This window comes from Podarcis cretensis, assembly GCF_951804945.1.
Source record: "Podarcis cretensis genome assembly, chromosome: 1".
Taxonomy (NCBI): Eukaryota; Metazoa; Chordata; class Lepidosauria; order Squamata; family Lacertidae; genus Podarcis; species Podarcis cretensis.
In genome coordinates, this window is record NC_137170.1 from 137,825,104 (window position 1) to 137,852,041 (window position 26,938).

The window sequence follows — 26,938 nt, forward strand, 5'->3', positions numbered from 1 at the left end:
CCTAAATCAATTAATATGTTTGACTTATTAGCAAGCGACTTTAGGAAGGATCAAAATGTTGTGCCAGAGCACAGAATGGGTATGTCAAAGTTCTGGTGCTGAGTTGTGTGTGCTCCTTTTCCTTATAACGAGGTTGCAGGGGGCGTGTCACTGTTGGATCAGCAATTTGATTATGTATTGCAATGACTTGGGAGTTAAAGATTTTGGTAGAAAATGCAACATAAGTTCAAGTTCTCCATTGAGTGGGAGCCACAACAATTAATTTTAATACTAAGGAAAAACAATGGGGAAGTCATATATATTGTTTGCAGATTGACAAGAAGACCGCAGGATGCTGGAGTGGTTTCCATTCTGGACCTAGGATGAGTAAGACAACATTAACAATTTCCATTTCCACTGGAATACCCACTGCCAGGACACAGCCTCCAAAAGAGTACCACTGATGGAATGTGACCCTTGACAGAAGTACAAAGGTGTTCCCATTCCTGCTTTAAAGAGTAGGTGAACACATAGTTGATGGAATACATGGACTGATTCTGGCAAATGATTAACATCAGTTGAGGAATTTGCTTCTTCCTCTAGGCCAAACACAACACAAAGAAATACAGAGAAATAAAGAGAAACAGCTCACACAACTGTATGCAATTATATTAAACTTCCCAAAGACCAAAAAAAAAAAAAAGACATTTATATTCCAAGTTTCCCATTTCTTTAAATACAGCTTTTACATTATGCATGCAATACCAAAATCATTTAAGTGCATAACAAGATGTCTCAAAGCCAAAGTTCCATCCAAATATTCATTTGTTCAATAAAGAATCTCCTTATTGTTAAAGGATAATCCACAGACTGGGAAAAACTGTCCACATCTCTGGGAGTGTTGTAGTTTTGCTCTCCATCACTCAAACCGCAGTGGCAGTGCCCCGGCTGAGTGGAATCCTAAGCAAATTTCCTTACAAAATGAGTAGAGTGCCTTTTCACTGTTATGGAGCTGACTTCTCTATTTTAGCATGTGTTTTGCTGTCATATCATCCCATTGCAGACTGACCAGAGGAAAACATTTGAAACAGAGATTTGCATCCAGCAATCTTGCTTAGGATTTCACACAGCTGGGACACAGCTATATTTAAAGAAACATACACTTGGAGGAATATAAATGTCTTATTTTTATATTTGGTCATTGGGAAGTTCTATATAATTGCATACAGAGTTGTGTGAGCTGTGTTTATCTAGGCCAACAATTTGCTCTTTTTGAGGATGTGTAGCAAGACCTCTGTCCAAGCCATGTTTGATGGCATGGATCCAATGAAGTTGACTCTGGTTCACTGGTTAATCTGGTTTAGAAAATTTGTTAGGTTTAGGGGTTGGGATTTAGGGTTAGCAGTTTGGGTTGGGGTTAGGGGATGGGGGTTAGGGGTTGTGGTTTAGGATTAAGGGTCCGGGTTATAGGTTATGGGCTAGGGTTAGTGGTTAGGGTTAAGGTTAGTGGTAAAGGTTAGAGTTAAGGTTTGGAGGGTTATGGGTTGGGGGTTATGGGTTAGAGTTAGACTTTATATAACTGCTGACTGAGGAAAAACCTCAAAGTGATTTATAAAAAAGGATGGCAGCCTAAAATGTCTTATTTCCTTTTTTCTTTTTATTCATATTTTAAAACAGGAAAATTCAGTCTGAGCTGCTGTTCACAGTGAAGGTGCAGGATACAGGATTCCTTTATTTGTGTCCAAGGAAATGAAACATTGCCCTCCACTGGAGACTCTTCACTTTTTTAAAGCTCATTTTGTATTTTTTTTTTTTTTAAATCAAGCAAATGGAAAAGCTGACGGTCAATCCCTTAGAGGGAGGTCTTAAATCAACGTGAAATGCTTCCAAGTGGTGAGTGTCTAGGGCTGCTTGTCACATTCATTTCTTAAAAAGAAGCAGGTAGTTTCATTTTTAAAACTGTAATAATAGAGCTTCAACACAAGAGTGTGCCAGTGCATTTGAAAGCTAAACTGATTTTCATTTTCAGGTTTCACCTACAAATCCAAGCAACATCAAAGCAGCTGGGATGCCTGCCAGCCCAGCAATGTTTCACAAATGAAAATGCACTGGCAATCTTGCAACACCTCCCTCTTCATAAGGAGAATCCCTGTGAAACCTCCTATTAGGACACATTGCGGAAGGCTTTTCTACTCTTTGGTGGCCATTGCCTCTGCAGTAGCCTGTCCTCTTCTGACTTAGAAGCCAAGAGGGTAATACAGCAGTTCCTTTTGCTAAAGACATACCAGAAAAACATAATTGGCTTGCAATGACTTTTTGACAATTAGAAAAAATGCCTTTGTATGTGAAGTGGCAGACTGTATGCTGCATGGTGCTTTGTGTGATGTGCCTGCATTTAAATGCATGTGCTCTAGACACAAGGAAGGGAGGAGGGGAAAGAGAAAATAATTCTAGAGACTCTGGATACAGCATATCTGCATCAATTCTCCATTGTTCATACCATGTACTCTAAATCACTGCCTTCTCACACTTATCCCTCCCTCCATATGGATTTCCTCGCACTCACTCCTTTTTCAGTATCCCTGGTACAGTATTAGAAAATCTGGACTGAGGGAAGAGAAAGTGTAGGAAGGCAAGGAAGTAGCTCCTAAGATTGGTTAAAAGGCTTCCTATAGAAAAAGACAACTGGGGAACCAGAACCTAAGGCTCTTGGTCATTGTTCTTAGTCACCTGTATGACACTCATGCATGTAAATGAGCTCTGAATCCTTTCGTTGGAGAGGAAGAGGGATGGTTGTAATTCTTTTTTTTCTTGTTGATGGAACAGGTGAGTGACCATCTCAAGGTGATCAGCCAGGCCTCCATGCTCACAGCATAGCAGCAAGTGCAAGGAGATCCTAAAAGCTGTCACCCATTATTGTTGACACCTGGCACCCATCTGTCTTGAGAGACAATGGAGTGTGCCTCCAGGGATGAAGTCCAAGTGTTGGAGAATCACAGCACCCATTGTGACTGCAGAGACCGGTAACTTGCAACTGCTGCCTCCCACATTGTTTCTGCTGCATTAGCAGAACTGAAGTAACCTCCTTGGGCCACAAGCCTGGGCAGTGTGTCTGGAGGCCCTGCACTGCCCAGACAACAAGCTGAGCTGAGCTAAGATGGGGAAACTGAGGACTGCTTTTTATAAATAGCTGTAATTTCGAAAGACTTTTATGCAGCCACCATATGCTTAGCTGTCATCTGTTTCCACCTACAGACTCTTAGCCAACAGGTGGATGCTCACCCCACCCTTTCTAGTTTGTTTCCCAAACTGTTCTATAAGAAGTTGCCTGAGAATCACAAGAAAAGATACCAGGGGAATTAATTAAATATGGTTTTTCACCTTTGGACCTTTTGAAAATATATCACGTGTTTGAAAATCACATCCATAGAAGTCTGCAATTAAGTCCCATATAGATGATACATATTGGATGATACATCTCTGAGATGCATAGTACAGGTAACTTGCAACTTAAAGGTAAAGGTAAAGGTACCCCTGCCCGTACGGGCCAGTCTTGACAGACTCTGGGGTTGTGCGCCCATCTCACTTAAGAGGCCAGGGGCCAGCGCTGTCCTGAGACACTTCCGGGTCACGTGGCCAGCGTGACATCGCTGCTCTGGCGAGCCAGAGCCGCACACGGAAACGCCGTTTACCTTCCCGCTGGTAAGCGGTCCCTATTTATCTACTTGCACCCGGAGGTGCTTTCGAACTGCTAGGTTGGCAGGCGCTGGGACCGAGCAGCGGGAGCGCACCCCGCCGCAGGGATTCGAACCGCCGACCTTTTGATCGGCAAGTCCTAGGCGCTGAGGCTTTAACCCACAGCGCCACCTGCGTCCCGGTAACTTGCAACTTACCTACATTTATCTTCCGTGTGTTCAGCTTTACATGCTTGGCAAATAAGGCACCTGTCTTATTGCCTTTTAAAAAAGCCCTGTAAAGGCAGATATTTTTTCTGGAACAGGGATTTAGCAAATTTCTAAAGTTTTGATCATTTCCCTCTTCTTGTAATATGCCAATACACCTAGGTCTCATGCTCAGGTTCTGCAGTTCTCCTAGTATCAGGCTGATGTTTGAGATCAGGCAACTTTAAGAAGAGGAAAAAGGAGGCAGGACAAAGGAGCTTTGGTAAGTGGCAAGTTCATTAGCATTTGATATCTGACTGTGTAAATTCCATAAACATGTAACTTAAGAAGATTAAAACCCTGAGCAGAAAGAGCTACAACTTACTGTATTATAACTAATTCCCTTTGCGTGTCCAGGGCTTTGAAATGTTAATAAACCTGTTGCATAGAACAGTTCTGTTCGCTGCCTTGACTAATCTCACAATTACCTAGTTTTTCCTCATACTATGTCTAAAAGAGATAGAAATAAACCTCTGATCCAATGTTTGAAATGACTTGCAGGCACGACATGACGTCTGTATGATTTACTGCAGGGATGGGGAATCTGTGACCCTGTGGCCACTCCCTATGCGTTGTCAGTTTGAGGTGGTCAAGGTGGGAAATGGGGCATAACAACTCCCCACTCCCTCCTGCCCCATCAATTAATGAATTGATTTATTTCAGTTGCTGACCAGAGTGCAAACATATACAACAACAGTGAGAATACAGCTATAAATAGATTAAAATTAAACTCTATGAGCTGATACACGATAAATAATTCACATATAAATATATATAAATTAAAACCTTAATCACTAATTTAAAACATTTTAAGACATTGGCCATTAGATTCATTCAAAGCTTGTCTCCTTAATTTTATAGCAGCAGCACAGAATTTAGCCACTTTTAAGGTAATCTCCCTGTCCTCTATTAAGTATTTTAAGTAGTAATCATAAGTTCTTCTTGGGGTTTGCTGCATGATTGGAGTGATAAATATATAATGTATAGCCTTGTAATAATAACAGTGTAAAGGTAATGGACCCCTGGACGGTTAAGTCCAGTCCAAGGTGACTCTGGGGTTGTGGTGCTCATCTTGCTTTCAGGCCGAGGGAGCCGGCGTTTGTCCACAGACAGCTTTCCAGGTCATGTGGCCAGCAGAACTAAACCGCTTCTGGTGCAACGGAACACCATGATGGAAACCAGAGCGCACAGAAATGCTGTTTACCTTCCCGCTGCAGAGGACCTATTTACTTGTACTGGAGTGCTTTCGAACTGCTAGGTTGGCAGGAGCTGGGACAGAGCAATGGGAGCTCACCCCATCGCAGGGATTCGAACCACCAACCTTCTGATCAGAAAACCCAAGAATGGTTTAGACCACTGCGCCACCCGCATGTGACAGTGTGACAGGGCATGCGTAGCAGTTTCGACTTCCTTCAAACCACATAAGCATATTTGCTCTGAATATGGCTTGCCTTCAAATTTCACCAGCAGTAAAGCAGATGGAAGGACATTGAATCTGGCAAGAGTAAAAATCTCTTCTAAATTTAGGTATTTCTATTTTGGCTAAACACCTCGCTGCAGTAACCCCCCTCTCATTATCTTTAATTTCTGGATACCTGGTCATTTCACTCACGTGGCATTGCAACTCAGCATCCCATATCCACTGGTTATCAGAGCCTAACTCCTGCTCCATAAACATTTCCATTTCAGTAATTCTTGGCTGTCTTTAAGAGGGGAATGTCCAGAGCAGGAGAGAACTCTGCATACTGTTGTAGACCCAAAGCTGATTTGCTGACAGCTCCCACTGAGGTGCATCTTATGTGCCTAATGAATCTCAAGTTTCTTTTATTCAATGTATGATAGCAAATATTGGTTGAAAGAAAAGATGGTAATGGATGATACCCAACTATATCATAGGAACATAGGAAGTTACCTTATATACCTTATAAGGTATATACCTTATACCTTTGGTCTGTTGAGCCTTGTATTGTCCATACTAACAAGCAGTAGTTTTGGTTCTGGAATAGGCAGTCCATGGAAATCCCATTGTGTAAGCAGAAGTCTGTTCCACTAGCAGATGGACACAATGGATATTTATTTATGCTATTTATTTATAAAGATTTCTGATTTACAACCACAAAGATTTCTGATTTACAACCACAAAATTGTCATAAAAGTATGAATAAAACACACATATAAAAATCATCAGAAACTTTAAACACAAATAAGGCTATTGGGGAAATATCTCTGGGTAGATTTGCTTCAGCAGGCATCTAAAACAGTTTAGCAAGGGTGCTTGCCTAATATCAATATCACAGTATTACAAATATCTCCGGTATAGTTAAGACCACCAATATTGGTACACAAGGCATTTACTATCAAAACTATATATAAATTATATACAATCACTATATTGTTAAACATTTCTGATGATAGACTCAAAAGAAAGTGGGAGAATTCTATACAACTTGTTAAAAGTGGGCAAAGGTTTGCATACCTATTATCTTCAAAGCAATAGCTGGATGTAAAATCGAATGAAAACTGCATCCAGGTGGTGCACACATAGCATTGTACACCATAGTAACTATAAAAAGGATTCACAGCCAGTTCTAGGCAATTCTTAGTTCTGGAGGTATAAATAACAGAATTCTAACCTCAAAAAATGTCTTCATGTAAATCTACAACGACTTTTTGGAAACATTATTAAAGTTATTAAATGAAACAGCAGGTAAAAATGAACCCATAAATCTTCTTGTCTCATTATTAGGACTGTTGCAGCAACCTATAAAAAAAAACAACTATTACATGATTATACATTTGATTGTGACACCTTGGATACAGATTGCAAAACACTGGAAGAAATCAAGCTTATCTACAACAGATGAATGGCTTTCAAGTGCCAGGCATACGTCAATAATGATAAACATCACACCCTTCAAAATACTCTGAGACAACAGAAAACCCGCACTTATAGGCAACTGTACAAATAAAATAGTGGTTGGAGAAAAGGAAAACGGGGTCTTTTATTATGTTGGGATCAAATTAAACCATACAAATATGTATGGAAGAGAATACAAATATTGTTTAATCTTGTTGAATTTCAAGTCCCAATTAATTTTTAAATAGAATCCAGCAGGAATTTTTGTGGGGGTTTTTTGTAGAGATGTTTTTTGAAAAAAACACCACCCCTTATCTTGGTAAAAATACAGCAGCTTACAGAATTGACAATATGCCTGTTAAAAATATCTCCAAATTTACTACAGGTGGAAATGATTTGGGTGTCAAGATTTAATATAAGTTTTAGAATTGAAGTCTGATCTTTGACCTCAAATGTAAACTGCTTTTTTTCCTCTGAATACTTATTTACATTTATTCACAAACTTACACCTTCATTTTTTGAGAGTGATTTTTTTTTGACGTTGTGCTGCTCCAGCATCTTTCTCATGTGCTCATTCATTTTCCACATCATGAAATCAGAGCAGTCTAGAATCCATTTCATAATGTGCCATAATAATCCTAGATTGGATTTTGTTTTGTTTTCTCTGTTCAGCAACTTAGGGTAGAATTTGGAATAGGAATTACCAATTGTGTTCCCCATTTGTTGTTTCTGTGATTATTTTTTATAAATAGTTTACACCATTGTTTTGTCACAGTCTAGCCCCATTGCTTTGGCGATGCGGATTTTGGATCAAAAGTTAATACAATGTGACGTATTATTGATTAGGAATGGCTCCCACCATCATGACCGCCTGCACTGCAACTCTTGTCAGTCTGGATTTTGTTTATTTAAACTGAGATCTCATTAGTATTTACATATGCAAGAGCACAATATCCTATAGTCATTTGTCAAATGTTCTGAAATTTGGTCAAGGTGCAAACAAGCTTGCAGCAATTAGGGAAGAATATACAATCTACATGAAGGTCACATTGAAGGTAGAAAAGACAGTGGGCACAAGAATCAAATTCACTGAATTCAAATGCTAACTAGTTGCTGAGAAGTTCTTCTTTTGGGATTCAGTCATTTGGGGCATGGCAGCTCATCTCTCACTTTGAATTAATGCGACGAACAGTCGTTGCTTAAATATAATTAAATGTGTATGACTCACAGAAATTAATGGTTACAGATAGGTAGCCGTGTTGGTCTGCCATAGTCAAAACAAAATAAAAAAATTCCTTCCAGTAGCACCTTAAAGACCAACTAAGTTAGTTCTTGGTATGAGCTTTTGTGTACATGCACACTTCTTCAGATACACTGAAACAGAAGTCACCAGACCCTTCTATATAGTGAGAAGGTGGGGAGGGGTATTACTCAGAAGGGTGGTGGGATTGGGTGATTGGCAGATAGCTGTGATGAGGTCTCACCTTCTCACCCCTTGCTTTTTCCTGTAAGACCTATTGCAGTCGTTAAGAGTCGTCAACAGGCTCATCACAGCTATCTGCCAATCACCCTTCTGAGTAATACCCCTCCCCACCTTCTCACTATATAGAAGGGTCTGGTGACTTCTGTTTCAGAGTATCTGAAGAAGTGTGCATGCACACGAAAGCTCATACCAAGAACTAACTTAGTTGGTCTTTAAGGTGCTACTGGAAGGAATTTTTTTATTTTGTTTAGAAATTAATGGTGCAGCCAACCACTTCCCCTCCACAAAACATTGAACCAATGCCTAACCACCAACTTTACAAAGTTGTGACGATTTGCTACACGGTAGGCAAAAACCAAATGGCACCAGCCAATCAGCCAAATGGCAAAATTCCTACCGGGCCCCTGCTCCAAAACAGACGACCCCTAGACAGGCATAACAAGGCCAAAGAACAGCTCTAAATAAAGGGTGGGAGGGTGGGTGATCCAATGCGCGGAGCAGGAAAAAGAAAGCTCCCAGCAACGTGCAGCAGCTTAAATAGCCCCTCGGTAGCCAATAGACGACCCAGCAGGCCAAATTTCTGCCCCGGCAACCAAGGGACAACCAAGGGGGGGGGGGCTATCCAAACGGTCCCACCCCACAACAGGGAGGCAGTTTAGGTGATCTCACCGCAATACGTGCCCTCCATGATGGAGGACACAATTAAGCAAAATTTTGTAATGCCAGAATGCTCTCTATAAAATGGGAAGAAACCCATTAAATCATTCCAACCTCTTCAGAGGACTCTCCAATGTCCTCTACAAGTCTCTCCTGCTTCTTCTGATCTCTCTCTACACTCCACCTCCTCTCCAATCACACCCATAAGTGAAATCAGTGTAAGGTGTGGTCTACCTGTACAGGAAAGTGCAAATGTCCTTCCTAATTATCTATTTTTGCTAGGGTTCAAAGTTTTCAGTCTCAGTATCCCATCCCTGGTTGGCTAATAAGGAACTGGAGTTGCCTCCTCTTTTATAGCCCAGGTGGTTTAGAGAAGATCCCGTGTTCCTTTCCTTAGAGTCATGCACTGTAATGGAAGTTCTTATGGTTATATCAGTAATTAACACCTGCCCTTGTCCCTGTATAGTTTATTAAGTTGGGCATTTTTAGTTAATGATTTCAGTCATTAGTAAAAAGAAGATTGCTGCAGCTTGTTTCAGCTTTGCATTTTCACTTAAGTATATAATGATACAAAATTATGTCAATGTTTTTAAGCTTTGAAGCTTAAAACGGCTAAGGGAGCTGGGCATGTTTAGCCTGGAGAAGAGGAGGTTAAGGGGTGATATGATAGCCATGTTCAAATATATAAAAGGATGTCACATAGAGGAGGGAGAAAGGTTGTTTTCTGCTGCTCCAGAGAAGCGGACACGGAGCAATGGTTCCAAACTACAAGAAAGAAGATTCCACCTAAACATTAGGAAGAACTTCCTGACAGTAAGAGCTGTTCGACAGTGGAATTTGCTGCCAAGGAGTGTGGTGGAGTCTCCTTCTTTGGAGGTCTTTAAGCAGAGGCTTGACAACCATATGTCAGGAGTGCTCTGATGGTGTTTCCTGCTTGGCAGGGGGTTGGACTCGATGGCCCTCATGGTCTCTTCCAACTCTATGATTCTATGATTTAATGGTTGAAAGCTTAAATGCTTGTTTTTGGAACTTGTGTGATGTATTTAGCCTCCCCCTGCAATACAGTCCCTGATGAAGGCTTAAATTTTAAATAGGTCAAAACACATTGGGCTTCTTTGTAAAGAAAGTGTGGCATTTTTACGTGCCATCCCAAACTCCAGGAACAGTGCAAGATTCCAGGGGTTCCAGGTGCACTGACCAGGGTCTGTGTTCCCTTTGGGGGCAATGAGGCACAGCGGAGACTGTTGTGTCTTTATGATATATGGTTTTACTTACACATATATACAGCCTGCACCTGGATGAAGGGCTTGCAGAGCTTTCACATCTTACAATGTCCTGAACCAGGTAAGTTCTGATAGTGCACACAGTACCAAGGGCAACACAAGAGAGAAGTCAGACAGTGCAAATGGTCAAAAACCAGTGCAGGTCCAATACAACAAGCAAGGTCCAAAGTCAATCCACACAGTCAGGTTCCTGCCTCTGCAGAAGATCCAGGGTTGGAACACCTGAGGTCAGCCCCAAAATGTGAAAGTTTGGATTTCCATTTCCATAATATTTCCATTTTTGCTTAGCAAGGCTAGGGAAATGTTTGTGGTTTTTGTGTTTCTCTGGGAACTGTGAAATCTCGCAGGCTCAGTATATATATATATATATATATATATATATATATATATAGTCTGCAAAAGTTTGTCATATTAAATTGGTTGGTCTTTAAGATACGACATTCCTCCTAGTCCCCAATTAAAGTGTAGCGGCTAGTGAATAATAAAATAGTAAAAGTGAACAAAAATGGCTCCCAAGCAGGGCTGTGCTCAGGGCTCTGCAGACCATAAACCCACCACTGATTCTGCTCTTTTATAACAAATATATACCGTTATATCTTCTGTGCTTAAAAGGAAGCTAAAATATATCTTTAAAATTGCAAAAGAGAGAGGCTTGGGAAGAGCTTTAAGGATGTTGATTAGATTGCATAATAGCTATTGATTATACAATGCTTCCGGCCACCTCACCATTGCTTGAAAAGTGAGGATTACATTTCACGTCTCCTGTTACCGAACAATCTCATTTATTTTGCAACAAACAAAGCTAGCAGGGAAACGGAAAAGCTAAAGAAACCTTCCAATCTAGTAGTATTACAAAAGAAACAGTGCACCAACAGCTATTATCCCAGGATGCGTAAGCGGCCAATTTGGGCAATCAAGTGTGATGCCATTGATGACACATACTGCTCTAATTGTGTCAACTTTCACACAGACACAGATTAAGCATTAGGCACTCATCACATCAAAGCTATTGGCATCTTTCTAGCACCTGGGTGTAACAGGGCATATTTAGTTTCCCTTTTTATTTAGCAAAAGGAAAAGTGACTTTTATAAGCTACAGGTAGCAAATGAAGACTAACAGTGAGACAAGAAGGGACAAACGAAAAGGTGACAAAATACAAGAGACACTTGTAAGGACAGACCTTTTGTTTCTCACTCTCTGGCCTGGCCTTCAAATCCAACAAACAGAGATGGGAATGAAATGGAGTTATGACGTTGTGTTGTTGTTTGTTTAGTCGTCTTAGTCGTGTTCGACTCTCTGTGACCCCATGAACCAGAGCATGCCTTGGAAACTCTCACTTTCTTCTCAAAGCTTCTCCTTTTTATGTCCATGGAGTTTTCTTGGCAAAATACTGGAGTGGTTTGCCAGTTCCTTCTCCATCTGACGTTGTAGAATGGTCTAAAAAGAAAACAGAAAAGATAAAGGACCTCTGGATGGTTAAGTCCAGTCAATGGGGTGCGGCACACATCTGCATATCACTCCTGACTGCTTGGAAGCCCCACCCACCCCGCTTTTAAATGTCCTTGCAATTAGAAAACTAGAGCAACAGGGAATGGGCTGACCTTGAACAGTTCTCCCTCAGGTGCATTTTCCTGCAGCATTTTTTTTTTAAAGAAACATAAGGTCATTAAAAAATAGTGTGTGCCAGATTATAATAAAAGACATGGTTTATAAACCACTGGTAGCATGAAAAAAAAGGAATCTATAAAAAATAACTGGACAAGGGTTATCCAGGCTGCTAAATCCAATAACTTTGCTCTGTTATGGAACCCCATAGTGCTCTCCCAAACCAAAAGACCACTCATGGCAGACTGCCATATCTCCCCAAGGATTTGGGAGGTGTATTTTCAGGAGCCCTATAGAGACACTGATGGTGGGGTAGCAGGGCAAATCTGCTGTCTCACTTGTACCATTAACTACTAGTGAACTAGTGGGTTGAAGAAGAAGTCCAAAATTTATTTACTGCAGTAAATTGGTGTTTTAGCAGGATTGCTCCACAAAGGCTGAATGTGGGGGGTGTTGTCCACCTGGACTTTTATAGGGTTTACAGACAAAGGATTCATTTAAAACCCAATCAAAAAGCTCCAGACATCTGCAGAGGCATCTCCTGCTTGGCAGGGGGTTGGACTCGATGGCCCTTGTGGTCTCTTCCAACTCTATGATTCTATGATTCTATGGGTAGTTGGCAAAATACTTATTGGATACAACTCTCTGTGAAGTCCAGTGTGCACCCTGACATGGCATCTCTTCAAGGGCCCCTCGCTTCTTACTAAAGTTCTGAAGTCTTCATAAATACAAGCCTACATACTAAAAGGGAGAATTGTAGTCTGAGATTTATGTTTACATAGATAACAAGCCTACATAAGGGCGAGTCGTCCTTGGTAAGCTAGGACGGCCGGACTCCCAATGGCCAGACTCCCGTAAATTTACTTCTTCAGAAGTTCACTCCCCAAATGTCTTATCTTTGGTATTTCCAGCAGACAAGCAGCAACTGGACTTTGTGTCTTTTATGAACCAAGGATTTTAAAAGAACCCAGATGTCTTATTCAAAAGTGGCTATTTATAGGTTTCTCACACAAAGCACATTTTTTGGGGGGGCTGGGCCCTTGGGGTCCCCCCACAGTGGAAGTGGCCAAAATATCCAAAACATAGAAAGTCTTCCAAAGTGGGATCCTGTGACAAGAACAAAGACTGGCAATCTTATAGCTCAACCAAATCAGGGGAAAGCCCTGGGAGAAGACTTAATTCCTGCTGAGGCCATCAAAAACAATTTGGATTTTGGGGGACCTATCCTATACCATCCCAACATTTTCTGAGAAAAATTCGGGCCACCTCCCACTCCCTGTCACTTGCCCCCTCCCTGCCTCTGACCCCTTCCTCATCCGCCTGCTTGCCCCCCCCCCTTTGTTGTCTTCAGCGTCCAAAAGTGGCCTCCGCAGGAAGCTTCATCTCCTGACACTACGCTGCCTTGAGTGGCCTCCAGGAGGTCTCTCCAGGTGGTGAAGCGTCGTGAAACACTGCATGGCCTAGAGGGGTTTCTGGGAGGTTGCGGTGTGTCCTGGTGCAGGAAAATTGGGGCATCCTGGGTTGCTTTCAGGAGCCGGGGCAGCTTCTGTAAATTTGGGGTGTCACCTGCATCGATACCTATGGACCCCCCCAAAGATTTTGGACTTTCAATTATTATCCCAATATATAAAAAAGGGAAGAAAGATGATCCTGCTAATTATAGGCCAATCAGCCTCCTCAGCATAATCAGTAAATTGTATGCAAGGCGCCTGCAATGGAAATTTCAGGACTGGCTGGAACAAGAAAACATCCTTGCAGAGGAAAATCCGGATTTAGGGAAGGCCGCTCCACCACTGACCAGTGTTTAGTACTCCAACACTGAATCGAGAAATACTCCTCTCGCAGCACAGTCTCCCTTTATGCTGTCTTTATTGACTTTAAAGCAGCCTTTGACTCCATATCCAAACTATGGAAAAAATTGGAGGCCTCCCCACTTGACAGGTGCTTGTTATATTTAATATGCATGTTACATGAAGGGACCTCGCTAAAAGTGTGATGTAACCCCCTGGGGCCATCTCTCCAATGCTGAGAAAGGAACTGAGAAAGGTGTCAAACAAGAGTGCATACTGGCCCCACTCTTATTTAACTTCTTATGCTTGTTTACTGTAACTAAGAGTATGAGTATGCGCACCCTCTACTTCTGCAGCTGCCCTATTGACTATCAAGCATGTTTTATTTATGTATGGAGGTGCTTTTATCTTATGCTGTCCTTAGGACCATAATAAAGATTTGGATTTGGAGATATGGTTTAGAACCAAAGCAGAGTTATGAGTTCACAATGTACTGATATTTATGAAGAAGCATTGTGGTAAATATGAGTTTGACCAAACTGCGGGAGGCAGTGGAAGACAGGAGGGCCTGGCGGACTCTGGTCCATGGGGTCACGAGGAGTCGGACACGACTAAACAACTAAACAACAACAACATTATGGTAAATAGAAATAGATATCCTTTCTTTATCTTGAAAAGTATTAGTGAAATTGGTGAAATCGTGTTCTTCATGTGTTCATCATTTGAGATTATGAGTACGTACAGGTAGTATAGCCTTATGATAGGCTACCATGAAAATTTCTGCTCATGGATGAAGCATTATAGCTTCTTTGCTTACTCTTGTTATGAGCAATCATTTTAATTATCTTTTCTTTGGAAATATTTATATTGCAATAATAAAAAATAAAATTTATGTGCTTCCTGCAACAATGAAAAGGTAAGCTTCACCTTTAGTTTGAAGACATACAATCCTCTTAACCTCCTCAAGATGTACTGCATGTGCAAAATTTGCTCTGCATACAAATCTCTCAGGGAGATTTGGCTGAAGGTTCCACATACATTTTTATCCTCCCTGTTGTTTATCTGGGTCTGTGTTATCCAGAATTGGCTAGAGGTTGGGGTCTGGGAATTGTTTCACAATAATATGACAGGTACTTTCCAGAAACAACTGAAGGCATTTTCATTCTGCCAACCTTTGCAGCTGAATGAATAGGTGTCTGCCACAGGTGTTGCACTGTTTTAAAACTTGTACACATATATACAACATGAGTCTGGATGGAGAAAGGTCAGAACTTGCACATTCCAAGAGGGTCCCTTGCTTCTCCCATAGGTGCAGCAGGCTTGAGTGCAAGAATAGAGCCTTCCGCACAGCCTACATAATCCAAACTGAAATCCTAAAGCCTTTTTTTTGGTCTCTGCCCACTCAACACACAGCTGAAGTGGGGATCCATTCCTCTTTGTCTGGAAGAGAGTAACCACTTTGTTAATTGCCCATTATCTTTCTTTTGTTCTACATAATGGCTCTTCTGCCAGGTGATCTCCCAATCAGAAAAAACTAGTGTAGCCTGAGGCTGTTAAATCCAACATCTGGCACCTTCTCTTAAGTATTGGTTAAATTCTAACATTTACGGTACTAATTCTAGGAATTATAAGGAGGATCAGGCACCCAGGAATTGAGAGAGTCCTTACCAAACTAAACTTAAAACAATACTATCAGACTGCTTTTGTTTTAAAGTTCCCCATAGGTAAACGACTCATGGGCATCATGACCACACTTTTTCAGAATTCTGAGTAACCCATTTTCTTCTAACCTTTGATTAAAAATAAGGCACTAGACATGGGCCTTCTGACAAACCACCCTGTTTACATTGTCTCTGATAAGGGTCCCTGACAATGACACATGCCTGGATCATCATTGGCTCGAGATAATGATAGGGAAGAGCAAGGCATCACTGTTTTTGTGGTTAGCGAAGGTGTGTACAAGCATTACTCAATGAAAGGTTCTTAAGACGGTTCACAAGCGACATTCCAAGCATCTAGATTTTCCCCATAACTTCTCAACAGCCACAAAAGAAAAGTCAATGTTTATTGTTCAAACTAGCTTATGCACATGAAAATGAGGACAGAATGGCAGAGCCACATAACAAACCCAGAACTAGTATACTGTATGTGATAAAAAAACCAAGATTAATCCTTCTCTGAACCACGTGCCATACTGTATTCTGGACTAATTCTTCTGATCACTGTATTTGATAGTTGTTGTTCTTGTTCTTGCGAGATAATAATTTGTTCCTGGTGCTAAAATTTATCTAGATCCCAATTACTGCTTTGAAAAGCATATATACTCAGTCTATAATCTTGTAGTATTACTATCATGTGTTCTGTTCTTCAAGGACAGACTACTTTAAAGCTTCTAAATAGATACAGGCAGGTTCTTTGTGTTGGTAACAGCCAAGCTACTGTCATATAATTTAGGAGGACTGATTCTTCCTGAATTAGTCCAATACTTGTGCACCTTCTTTTTCTGGGGGTTGTCTATAAAGGATGACAAACCAGCAGTGCACCCCATTTGCAGAATGGCTTTTCGTTTGCTCAGTGACATTTTCATTTCCTCCCCCCCCCCTACAGTCCCCCACCTTCAGTCTGATGCAGAGGTGGGCACAGCAGGGAGGAGATGAAGGGAAAGTTCTGTTGTATCAAAAGGCATAGCATTGGATATTGCCCAGTATCATAATATAGTGTTGTGGGTTTGAAGTGGGCGGGGTGTACGCGCGCCAGACTCCTCTAATCTCTGGATCCAGCAAGTGTTAAAAGTGACTCAAGCTTTCTAGTTCCGGAAGGTGGCCAATCTAGCTTCCTGGTGAGATGATGTGGGATTAAGGGGCTCAGTGTGGGGTGGCAAATGGGTGGGGCCCCCTCCCTCAACAGATAAAGCCAGTGCTGAAAGCAGAGTTGACAGTGATGTGAACAAAAATCAAAGCAGCAAGCAGGGGAGAGAGCCATGCTGGATCTCTGTTTGGATCCAAAGCTATGGCTATGGGAGAAACGAGACCCTTTGAAGGGTGTTAATGCTGTGAAGCCCTCTATCATAGGCTGATAGAATTCAGGCATCTCAACTAGATCATACATGACAGATGGCCATCCAACTTCTCCAATGAAGGAGAGTCCACCACCTCCCAAGGGAGTCCTTTCCACTGTTGAACAGCTCTTACTGTTCTCCCTGATATTTACCTGCAATCTGCTCCTTGGTTCAAGTGTCCTGCCCTTTGGAGCAAAAGAAAGCAAGCTTGGTCCATCTTCCATGTGATAGCCATAGAGATATCTCCTCACAGTCTCCTTTTGCCCAGGCTAAACATACCCAACTCTGGCTTAAGGACAACTTTTACAAATAGGAGACATTTGCTATAAGAATTCAAAATTTCTGCTTTGTTAGTCACTTCAATAAAAATATGGTTCTAGTGTTTAACTACGTTCTGTTTGATGCTTTCATTGGTATCTATCTATACATACATATTCCCAAGTGAGAGAGAAAGAAAGTTGTATAGATGTGTAAATAAGCCATATATCATAAAGACACCACAGTCTTTATGTGTGCCTCATTCCCAAAGGAAATCCTGGGTGGGTGCCTGGAACCCTGGGTATTTCACACTGCTCAGAGATTGGGATGGCATGCACCAATACCAAAAGTGGTGAAACGGCTGGCCAAAAGGCTTTCTTATTTCAGTGCTTGCCCTTGGGTAACATTTCCCTACTCACCTGCCTTTACTTCCCTTTCATCTATTTTCTAATATCATTTGAATTAGCTGCAGTTTGCAGAGTCAGTACAATTTTTTCAAAAGTAAGTTGAAGGCAACTGCTCCTTTTGCTGCTGGCTGAATACTTTGCATGCTGAGACTGGTTTCATTTCTTCTCCAGGTGAGACCAAATGGCAGCCAAGCGCTTTCCATGTCTGCTACTTTGCATCTAATTTCAAAAGATACTCCTCTGCATTTTCTTTCATCATTTATACTCTTATAGAGTAAATAGCTTTTTAGGGTGTTTTCACAATGGACACCAAGATTGGCTGTTCAGTCTGGAATTGGGTGACTTGCGAAGGTGGCTAAAGTTGAATGGAACAGCAGTGAGTTTTGTTTATTAGCCGTTTATATGAAGAATTTGCATGTGCATCACACAGCTGTATGGCACTCAGCCTGTGTCTGAAAAGGATTGTGTAATTTCATATAGTTCATTCAGCATGCAACCTTGGGTTGAAAGAGCTGGCGGACTTCCGGGTTGGCGCCCCCGGCAATGGCGGAGCTCCTCCAATCGGGAGGAACTTGCTCCGTGTAGAGTTGGGTCTGAACCGCCACGGCGAAGGCGGAGACCCATTGAAATCACAGGCGGAAGAAGCTTGTGAACCTTTACCTTTTGTAAATAGACTGAAGCAAAGAGCTTACAAGTTAAGGTCTCGGAAAGCCTTATGTAAAGGATTAAACAGCAGGAGAAGAGGGGGGAAATTTTGGACTGTGTATCCTGCAGGAGAGAGTGATTAAAATTAAATTACCACTGCTCTGAACCTGGGAACGGGCTCCCAGTGATTGACGTTTCGGGAGAGTTCATTGACAGCGAAGAGAACGGATGTTGACAGTCAGTTAAATAAGAGAAATATATTGTTTCCATTGTCCGCTTCTGCGTTTAAAAGGGAGGAAAAGTATCTGAAAATTGAAACTATTTTTACTTTTTGATCTGTGTTGGAGATTGATACAAGTGGAGACTGTTCCCCTCTAGAGGGAGCTTTTGAAACTGTTACAAGAGTGGAGCTGGGAAATCTCCAGCTGCTTGATAAGAACTGTGAGAACTAGAGATTGACCTTGGATATTCAAGAATGTTGACAGGAGAAGCCTTATGGACTGCATTTTCTAAGATAAGCCACTTGTTGGAACAGCTTCATAAAAAGATGGATGCTATGACTACTAAAATTGACATTTTGGAACCAAAAGTGAGCACCAATACAGAAATTATTCAGGATTTGGCACAGGAATCTATTTCAACAGGACAAATTGCTGAAAAGGAGAAGGAGAAAGTTGCTGTTGTCGAACCTAAAGTAATACAAGGGGGAGCCTTAGCCTTGCAGAGGCAAATTGAGGATTACAAGTTGAGGCCCTTTATGATTGAGACTAGAAAAAGTCAGATTTTGAAGATCGGAGCCTGGCCTGGACTAGAAAAGGAAAGTTGGAAAGATCCCTCTATGCAGGGGTTAACTGACTTTTGGAATATGGACTTGGGTCAGGAGGAGATTGGAGTTCTGGGGGCCTTTGGATTTGGAGGAATTTTGAAACATGCCCGGAAATACTTTATGGATCCTAGTTTTAATTATGGAAAACTGGCTGACCTGTCGAAAAGGAATAAAAGTATCGTTGGATTGGAGTTTCCCCGAGATCTGCTCTTCAGCATCAAAGAATATGAAGAAGACTGGCAGAAGGGACGTGGAAAAGAGTTAAGAGCCTCGGACATAAGATCTCCAGGTTGATGGACTGTATGGAGTTGACGGAAGTGGCTGGTAGAGTCCGAGACTGGGGAGAGGAGATGGTGGAAGAAGATTGGAAATTTAAAGTCTATATATAGAAATATTGTAAAATTAATGAGTGATAGAAAAATGTTGGAAGGAAATTTTATGGCTTTAGCTGAAATGCTATAAGGAGTTAAGCTTAAATAAGTATACTAATTTTAATGGAAATAAGATTAAAAATATGTTAAGACATTTATATGATAGAAAATAGAGAAAGATGGAAAGGAATTGCTGAAACAATTTATGGAAGTGGAATACAAAGAGGGAGGTGAGAGGAGGTCAATGATACAAGGGAATGAAAGATAGAATATGGAAAAGGTATGATGTATGTTTTTAAATTGTTTTTGTTTTGTTTGGTTTAGTTTAATGTGTTAAGGTTGTGTTTTGTATTGTTTATGTATTGTATTGTTTTTTTTCTCTTTTTTTGTTCTTTTTTTGTTCTTTTGTCTTCTTTCTTCCTTTTCTTTTTTGTAAGCTTTAAAAGTAATAAATATTATTTATTTTTTTTAAAAAGAAAGAGCTGGCATTCTGCAGAACTTGCCTGCATCTTGCTCTGCTCAAATGAAAGAGGTGCAGGGCACTTCTCAGAAGTTGAGCAGACTTTGCTGATGTCTTATGGCAGAGATCCAATGGGCTGCTTTATAACCCCAGTGGCAGCAACTGTACCATACAACAGGTACAAGCTCTCTGGAGTACAGCAATCCATATATCTCCTATAGTTTCTCAAGGAATGCTATTGTTTAATGCATTTCCCCTCAAACCAGCTTACTTCCAATCTGAAAATGTGAGGCACATTTATATTGCAATTAAACTGAGTTGTGCACATTTCAGACAGTTATTAGTTTTATTATGGAATAACGTCTCTGTTGTTCAAGATGTATTTCATTTTATTTGCCTTGCAACAACTGAGAGTTCTGTTTCTGCTCCTAATATGATTACACCTGTTCTCTTGCTGTTTTGGTTGCTTACAGTATGCTTTTCTCACTCTTTTCTTTTGCCTGGCGGAGTGGAAGAGCCGAGGAAGTTTTATTCTGCTATCACAATGCCTTCTTCTTCTTCTTCTTCTTCTTCTTCTTCTTCTTCTTGGGTCACCCACACTTTCTCTTCTTCCACTGCTTTCCCCACCCCCAGGGGAAATCTCTCTTTACTGCCGGATTGACACTTGATCCGGTTTAGCCCTAAAGAGCAGGTTTTCCCTGAGAAAGGAGTGGGGTAAGACCAAACTGAGAACCACTTGGAGCCCTGCTTTCTAGGTACAGGACAAGGGGAAGTGTGGATGAGCCCAATGTCTCCTTCTTGTGCCTCTTCTTCTTCTTTAGTTCTATGCTGGGCAATTGCTGTTTCCTGCAAATATTTATTTGACTGTTACTTATATACATCCTGCCCCCTTGTTTGCTTTTCTGATTTTGAGGTTTGTCATTCAACTTTCTTGGCATCTTCTTCAACTGATTTATTACTTGGTGGTTTTCATTTACATATTGATCAAACTTCCAATTGTAACACTTTTCTTCTGTTGGGCTCTTGCTCTTTTTCTTTCTGTTTCTCCTCATTCTGTTAATCATTATTTTATTGCATTATTCTCTTACGTTATTGAATGTTGCCTAGACTTTTTCTGTTGACCTTATTTGATATCATTTCCTTTCTTCTTCACCTGCTCTTTCTAAGCCATTTCATGATTTCCAGTCCTTGTAACTGGATTCCTCTTTTCCCCCCGGCTCTCTTGTCTTCTCTGTTTTGCTTGAAGTTTATTTGGCATCTTAAGCAGTTGGGGACGCGCTGTGGTCTAAACCACTGAGCCTCTTGGGTTTGCAGAAGGTCAGCAGTTTGAATCCCTGCAATGGAGTGAGCTCCCGTTGCTCTGTCCCAGCTCCTGCCAACATAGCAGTTCAAAAGCACTCCAGTGCAAGTAGATAAATAGATACCGCTGCGGTGGGGAGGTAAACAGTGTTTCTGTACACTCTGGTTTCTGTCACGGTATCCCGTTGCACCAGAAGCAGTTTAGTCCTGCTGGCCACATGACCGCATGCTGTCTGTGGACATTGCATCTCCCTTGGCCTGAAAGCGAGATGAGTGCTGCAACCCCATAATCACCTTTGACTGGACTTATCTATCCAGGGGTCCTTTACCTTTTTACCTAGCCCAATATATTAGAATTTGGGAGATTCAGTGGTTGAAGTAGCCAAGCCAGATTCTTGGTGAGTTAAGGTGCCTAAGCAGGGTCATTAGTATAACAAAAGGAAGTAGCTTTGTGCCAGAGGGCAATGGGTGGGCATGGCTGGTAGGGAGAAGGACAATAGGTATAGTTGAGTTGTGTGAGCTGGGCTAGAAGTAGGCAGAAGACAGTGAGTGAGAGCCATGCTTGATTTCTGCTGAAATCCAAGGCTGTGGTTATGAGGGAAGCACGGCTCTCTTGAGGTGTTAATGCTGTGAACCCCTCCATCGTAGGCTCATGTTGTATATATGTGTAAATAAACCATATAGCATAAAGACACCACAATCTGTTGTGTCTCATTTTGATGGAAACATGAACCCTGAGTAAGTGCCTATAACCCCAGGAAGCTGACACTGCTTGGAGATTGATGTGGAAGGCAACAGTACCATCCGATAACATTTTTGGGCTAAAGCATACTTTGGACACAAATAGCCTCTGCATGCTATTTGCATCTCATAAGTTTATAAGGAGTTGATACAGTGGTGCCAGATTCAAAACCACTTTCAAAGCCGACATGACTAACTTGGGCCTTTTAAATTTAAGGAAAGGGGAGCAGCAAATTGCACTTGGATGTTCAAATAGAGCAGTGTTTCTCAAACTTGGGTCTCCAGCAGTTTTTGAACTACAGCTTCCATCATTCCTAGCTAGCAAGGTCAGGGATGATGGGAATTGTAGTCCAAAAACAGCTGGAGACCGAAGTTTGGGAAACACTGAACTAAAGCTTCCAACCTTACAAAGGGATTCAAACGCCGAGCTGTCATCTTCCCTTTATTGATGAAATCCTCTTTGAAGTTCATGTAGATCTTGAACCAGAATGACAATGTTTTGGTATTAAGACTTGGCCCTGAGAACACTTTCAGATCCATGCTTGTTTCTTCTTTTTCCTACAACCAATCACCTACCTACCTCTGTTTAATCATTAGCATAATTCAACTGTGGAGAGGAAATTAATTAATGTTGAAGTAGTGTTACTGACCTAATGTCAAACTCTTATAGCCAACCTACATTAATTTAACAAAATTAATCAATTCTATTCATCTTATAGAAACAGTAAATTAAATTTACTTGCCACACTCCATTCAAGACAAAATATGTTGTATGAATGAAGAGTGCAAAGACTTGAAGAATTAAAAGAAAAAATTGCAGTGACTATATCCTTTGAAAGGAAGCTCTGAGAAATTGCACCAGCACGACGCTCCCACAGTGTGTTGCAAAGTTACCACACCATCCTCCACCCCTGCGTGGCCTCTCCACTTGGAACATTCGTGGCTTGGTGAAATGAATATTATTGATTGGCAACTGTGTTACCACAGTAACTTATGACTAAGGCACACATTCATGGCTTAGCCACACTTACCTTTGCTCTGTGTCATAGGAGTAGCCAGGATTTTTGTTGTTGTTGGGGGGCAGAACCTCAGATTTGTATTGATTTGTATTGCTTTTGGTGGATTCCCCTCTCTCTCCCCCCCCCCCAGCTACGCCCATGCTCTGTGCTTTCCAGGCTCAGATCCGCGCTTTAAAGCTCCATGTCCGAGCACTCTTTCTTTTACCCTAGAGCTTTCCCTGCAAAAACAGCAACTCAGGTTTCCCACGGAGTGCTTTGATTTTGCAGTAAAGAGCAGGTTTTCACAGAAAAAGCTCTGGAGAAAAAGAGCACACACACTTGGACATGGAGCTTCAAAGCGCAGACCATGCCTGGAAGGTGTGGAGGAAAGGTAAAGGTGGGAACACCCTCTGTCTTAATGATTAAGAAGGAGCTGAAACTATCCTGGCATCTATTCACATGCATCCCTAGGAAAGGCCACCACGATTGTTAGAAAAGTTAGAGTCCCTGTTCTCTTTTATAGCACTCCCTGCCAAATTTATATGCACAGGAAAGCAGGCAAAAGAGTGAGACTGGCCGCACTGGCTTGTCAAGCTGGTTCCTGGCTCCTTTTCTTTTATGACTTATCTTCTGCAGGCAATATGTGTAGGTGGCAGGGAGTTCCTAATTGGGGAAAAGGTGTGCTGCTTATATCCCAGCAGAAGCATCTTGGAATGCCACCCATTTTTTATCACACAGGTACTGGAGGCAGCTCAAAGAGAGGGAGACAGTATTATAATTAACTCAAGATTGTACTGGCTGGTGCTGCTCCCATTCCTTCCTCATTGGAGGAATAACCTGTTGCATTTGCTAGGAGCTATTGCAGAAGGAAAGGCAACTGTGTGCACAGAGCAGAGACAGGTTGATGAGCAAGCTCCTGAGAGCTATGCTGCGCAGAGAAAGTTCACATTCAGAGTGGTGGGCCACCGCAGCATAAGCTTTTGGACACCTCAAGGAGGGGAGAGAGAAGACTGAACCAGTTGGCTTTGGGGGGAATTCCACAGATGGCTTCACTATTCCAGCACCTGCGGGTGCTGCTGTGGAAGAACTGGCTGGGCGTCAAACGGCAAAAAGTAAGTATTTAAGAAATAATGATAAAATGAGAGAAAACCTTATATTCTTTGCAGGTTCAGACTGAGAAATGGCTTGTGACACTGACCAAAAAATAAAAAATAAAAATAAAAATTAAGGTGGAAGATATTTGCTGGTGGAAAAGCCCTGAGTAGGAATGTGGAGGTGTTACATTTTAGATCATGTTCAAAGGTGTGTTGCCTCAGAACAGATGCAAAGTCTCAGTTGCCTTTATTTGGCCTGCTCAAATTGCTGTTGACTTTTTGTCCCTTAATGGTGATACTTGAGTGGTCTGGTCTACATGTGTAGCAGAATGAGGTGGCAATGAGTTGAAGTGTTATAAAGGGCTGCTCGACTGTAGGCTGCAGGTGGTGGGTCACGCTTATGAATGCTCACGTTTGTTAAAAATACCCTTTGCAAAGAGAAAACTAGCAGAGCAGTCAAAGGTCTGGGCTGGAGTCTCACTTCAGTAGACTGCTTGGCTTTTAAAAAATGGAGAAGAATAGTCAAAGATTACTTGTAGTCATAAGCGATACTGACCATTCTACCTCCTGGGAATTATGCCACCATATCCCATCTCTTTCTGCTGTATGTGTGCAGAAGTCGACCAGGCTTGCCATGCTCCTTGCGCATGAGCCAAAGGCTTGTTGAGGCTGAAAAAGGAGCAGCGCTTACCTACAACCTCAGCTGGAGGAAAAGTGACAAAAGGAAGAAAAAAACATCCTGAGGAGTCTGCCTTTCATTGGTTCATGACTTTTTAGTTTCCACTGCACCTGTTTCATAGGTATACCTATTTAGTCCTGTACTTATTTAGGACTGTACCTGCATCTACTTTCTGAGCAGGTGCTGCCCTGGACTGATTTTAGGAAAATTACTTCATAGCTATACAAATTGGGCTGCCAGGATTATGCAAAACTTTCTCCATAATTTCCCTCAAGAAACTTGGCAGTTTGTGAGCATTTGTATCATACAATGTGATGACAACTAAGCATTAAAATCTACTTCCTGAGTGGTAGTTTAATGTAGTGAGATATGTTAAAATTTAAAACCATTTCAGCAGGTATCTGTCTGCTTTTTTTATTTTGGAAGAAGGCTAGGAGACTTTCAGCTCCATATTCCCTGATTTTCATCCAATGAACACTGCCATTTTTATTTAAAATCAGGGTATCTTTCTCCCCTGTCAAATGTTAATGTGCATCACAGGCCATTCACAAAACTTTCCCCTCAGCACTCTGCCATCTGAAGGCTTAAAAAACCCCTCTCTTCTATAATTCCCCCCCCCCCAGATTGTTGCTCAACAGAGCTACTGCTTGTGATATTTGTTGGTCCTGATGTTGCCCCTTAAATATGTGGCAGTCGGTTATATCAAAGAGTTTTTCATCTGCTGTGGTTTGACTGCATCAGCTCTACCCTTTGGGGATTCTGACTCAATGGGGCAGGCAGGTGAGCAGGCAGGTGGAGGTGTGTGCCAAGGCAGGAATTCTGGGAGCTGCCTTTTCTTTTTCCTATTCCCCACCCCACCCCAGCTTCAGCTGGCTAGATGCCTCTTGGAAGATAAGCCAACGTGAATTACACCAAACTCCATTTAAGGGTGGGGCTGCTGGTGGCTGAGATGCCCTCAGCCTGGCAGAGGGAAGGCAAGCCTTTAAAATAGAGTTTGAGTTACACCACCACCTTTGGGTGGGTGGGCAGGACAACCCATCTCTCAGGAAAATTGGCTTCCAGGTGGAGAAATCGAAATTAGAAACAGAACTGTTAGAACCCAATACTAAGAATTTATCAAGAATGTACAACTTGCTGTTGAAGTGGAATACATTAGATGAGACAGTGAAGTCTGCTATGGTTAAATGGGCACAGGACATAGGTCATGACATTATGTTTGCTGACTGGGAGCAGTTATGGACCACAGGTATTAAATTTACGGCATGTAATGCCTTACGAGAAAACATTATGAAAATGATTTATAGGTGGTACATGACCCCAGTCAAGCTTGCGAAGATTTATCATTTGCCCAATAACAAATGTTGGAAATGTAAAGAGATGGAAGGTACCTTTTTCCACCTTTGGTGGACCTGCCCAAAGATTAAGGCCTTCTGGGAAATGATTTATAATGAAATTAAGAAAGTGCTTAAGTGCACCTTTAACAAGAAACCAGAGGCATTTCTCTTGGGTATGGTCGGCCAGCTGGTGTCGAAGAAGGATAAGAATTTCTTTTTGTACGCTACTACGGCAGCAAGGATTCTTCTAGCAAAGTATTGGAAGACACAAGAACTACCCACGTTGGAGGAATGGCAGGCGAAAGTGATTGACTTTATGGGACTGGCAGAAATGACCGGCAGAATCCGCGACCAAGAGAAAGAGACTGTGGAAGAAGATTGGAAGAAATTTAAGATGTATCTTAAGAATTATTATAAAACTGAGGAGTGTTAAAATGCTGAGGGAAAAGAAGACGTAGAATTGCAGCGATAATTGGGTTTAAATTTTATGGTGGAATAGAAAAAGAGGATGAATTTATATTTAATTGGGCAAGAAAGGTTGCTGAATAATGGTACTAAATTAAGGATGCAAAAAGGGAAAGGTATGGGGAAGTCCGGGAAAAGAGGGTTATGGAAATAAGGTTAAGAAAATATGAGTTTTTTGTTTGTTTGTTTTTATGTTGTTTTTTGTTTTTGTTAAAAAATTGGAAATCAATAAAAATCTTTATAAAAAAAAAAAAGGACAACCCATCTCTCAGACATCTGACATCACAGTGACATCAGGATTAACAGGTGGATTATCCCGCCCACCTGTCAAACAGTGTTGAACTGTTGAACAGTGTTCTGGCCTGGTGGACCAACAGGGCTCCCCACCCCTGTTCTCTATGGACCACCTTCTTCCACATGTTCCTTTCTGAATGCTCAGTCCATCATCTGAGCCCTGCTCCAGATTCCCTGGCTGTCCAAGGAATAAAACTTACTATTGCCACCTTGGTAACAATACGCCATTTGGAATGATGCCCTCCTGGTTGAGATTCATGAAGACATGATAGTTTATGGCTTGTTTAATAATATATTTATTGCATAAAATTTATATACCACATGACTGTAGAAAGAAACCTCAAACTGGTTTATAAAAAAGACAACAAAATAAAATTATTACTTAAAAAGTTAAAGCTGTAATTTAAAACATA

General features: G+C 41.5%; 1 protein-coding gene and 2 long non-coding RNA genes across 3 annotated transcripts in view; 2 read left to right on the forward strand and 1 right to left on the reverse strand.

Moving 5' to 3' along the window:
* LOC307220191 overlaps positions 1–26,938 on the reverse strand; it is a 203,519-nt gene that overhangs the window by 36,315 nt on the left and 140,266 nt on the right. The gene's annotated exons all lie outside the window — the stretch shown is intronic.
* On the forward strand, positions 1,802–4,268 carry LOC307220685. Its single transcript, XR_013841044.1, has 3 exons — positions 1,802–2,231; positions 2,806–3,477; positions 4,044–4,268. It is a non-coding gene; the product is annotated as an uncharacterized lncRNA (long non-coding RNA).
* The window catches only part of ABCA12 (ATP binding cassette subfamily A member 12), a 122,173-nt gene continuing 118,731 nt past the window's right edge, over positions 23,497–26,938 (forward strand). Inside the window, exon 1 of the mRNA XM_079974801.1 lies at positions 23,497–23,771. Coding sequence (XP_079830927.1) covers positions 23,703–23,771 — 69 coding nt within the window. The 5' untranslated portion in view covers positions 23,497–23,702. The remainder of the gene's footprint in view (positions 23,772–26,938) is intronic.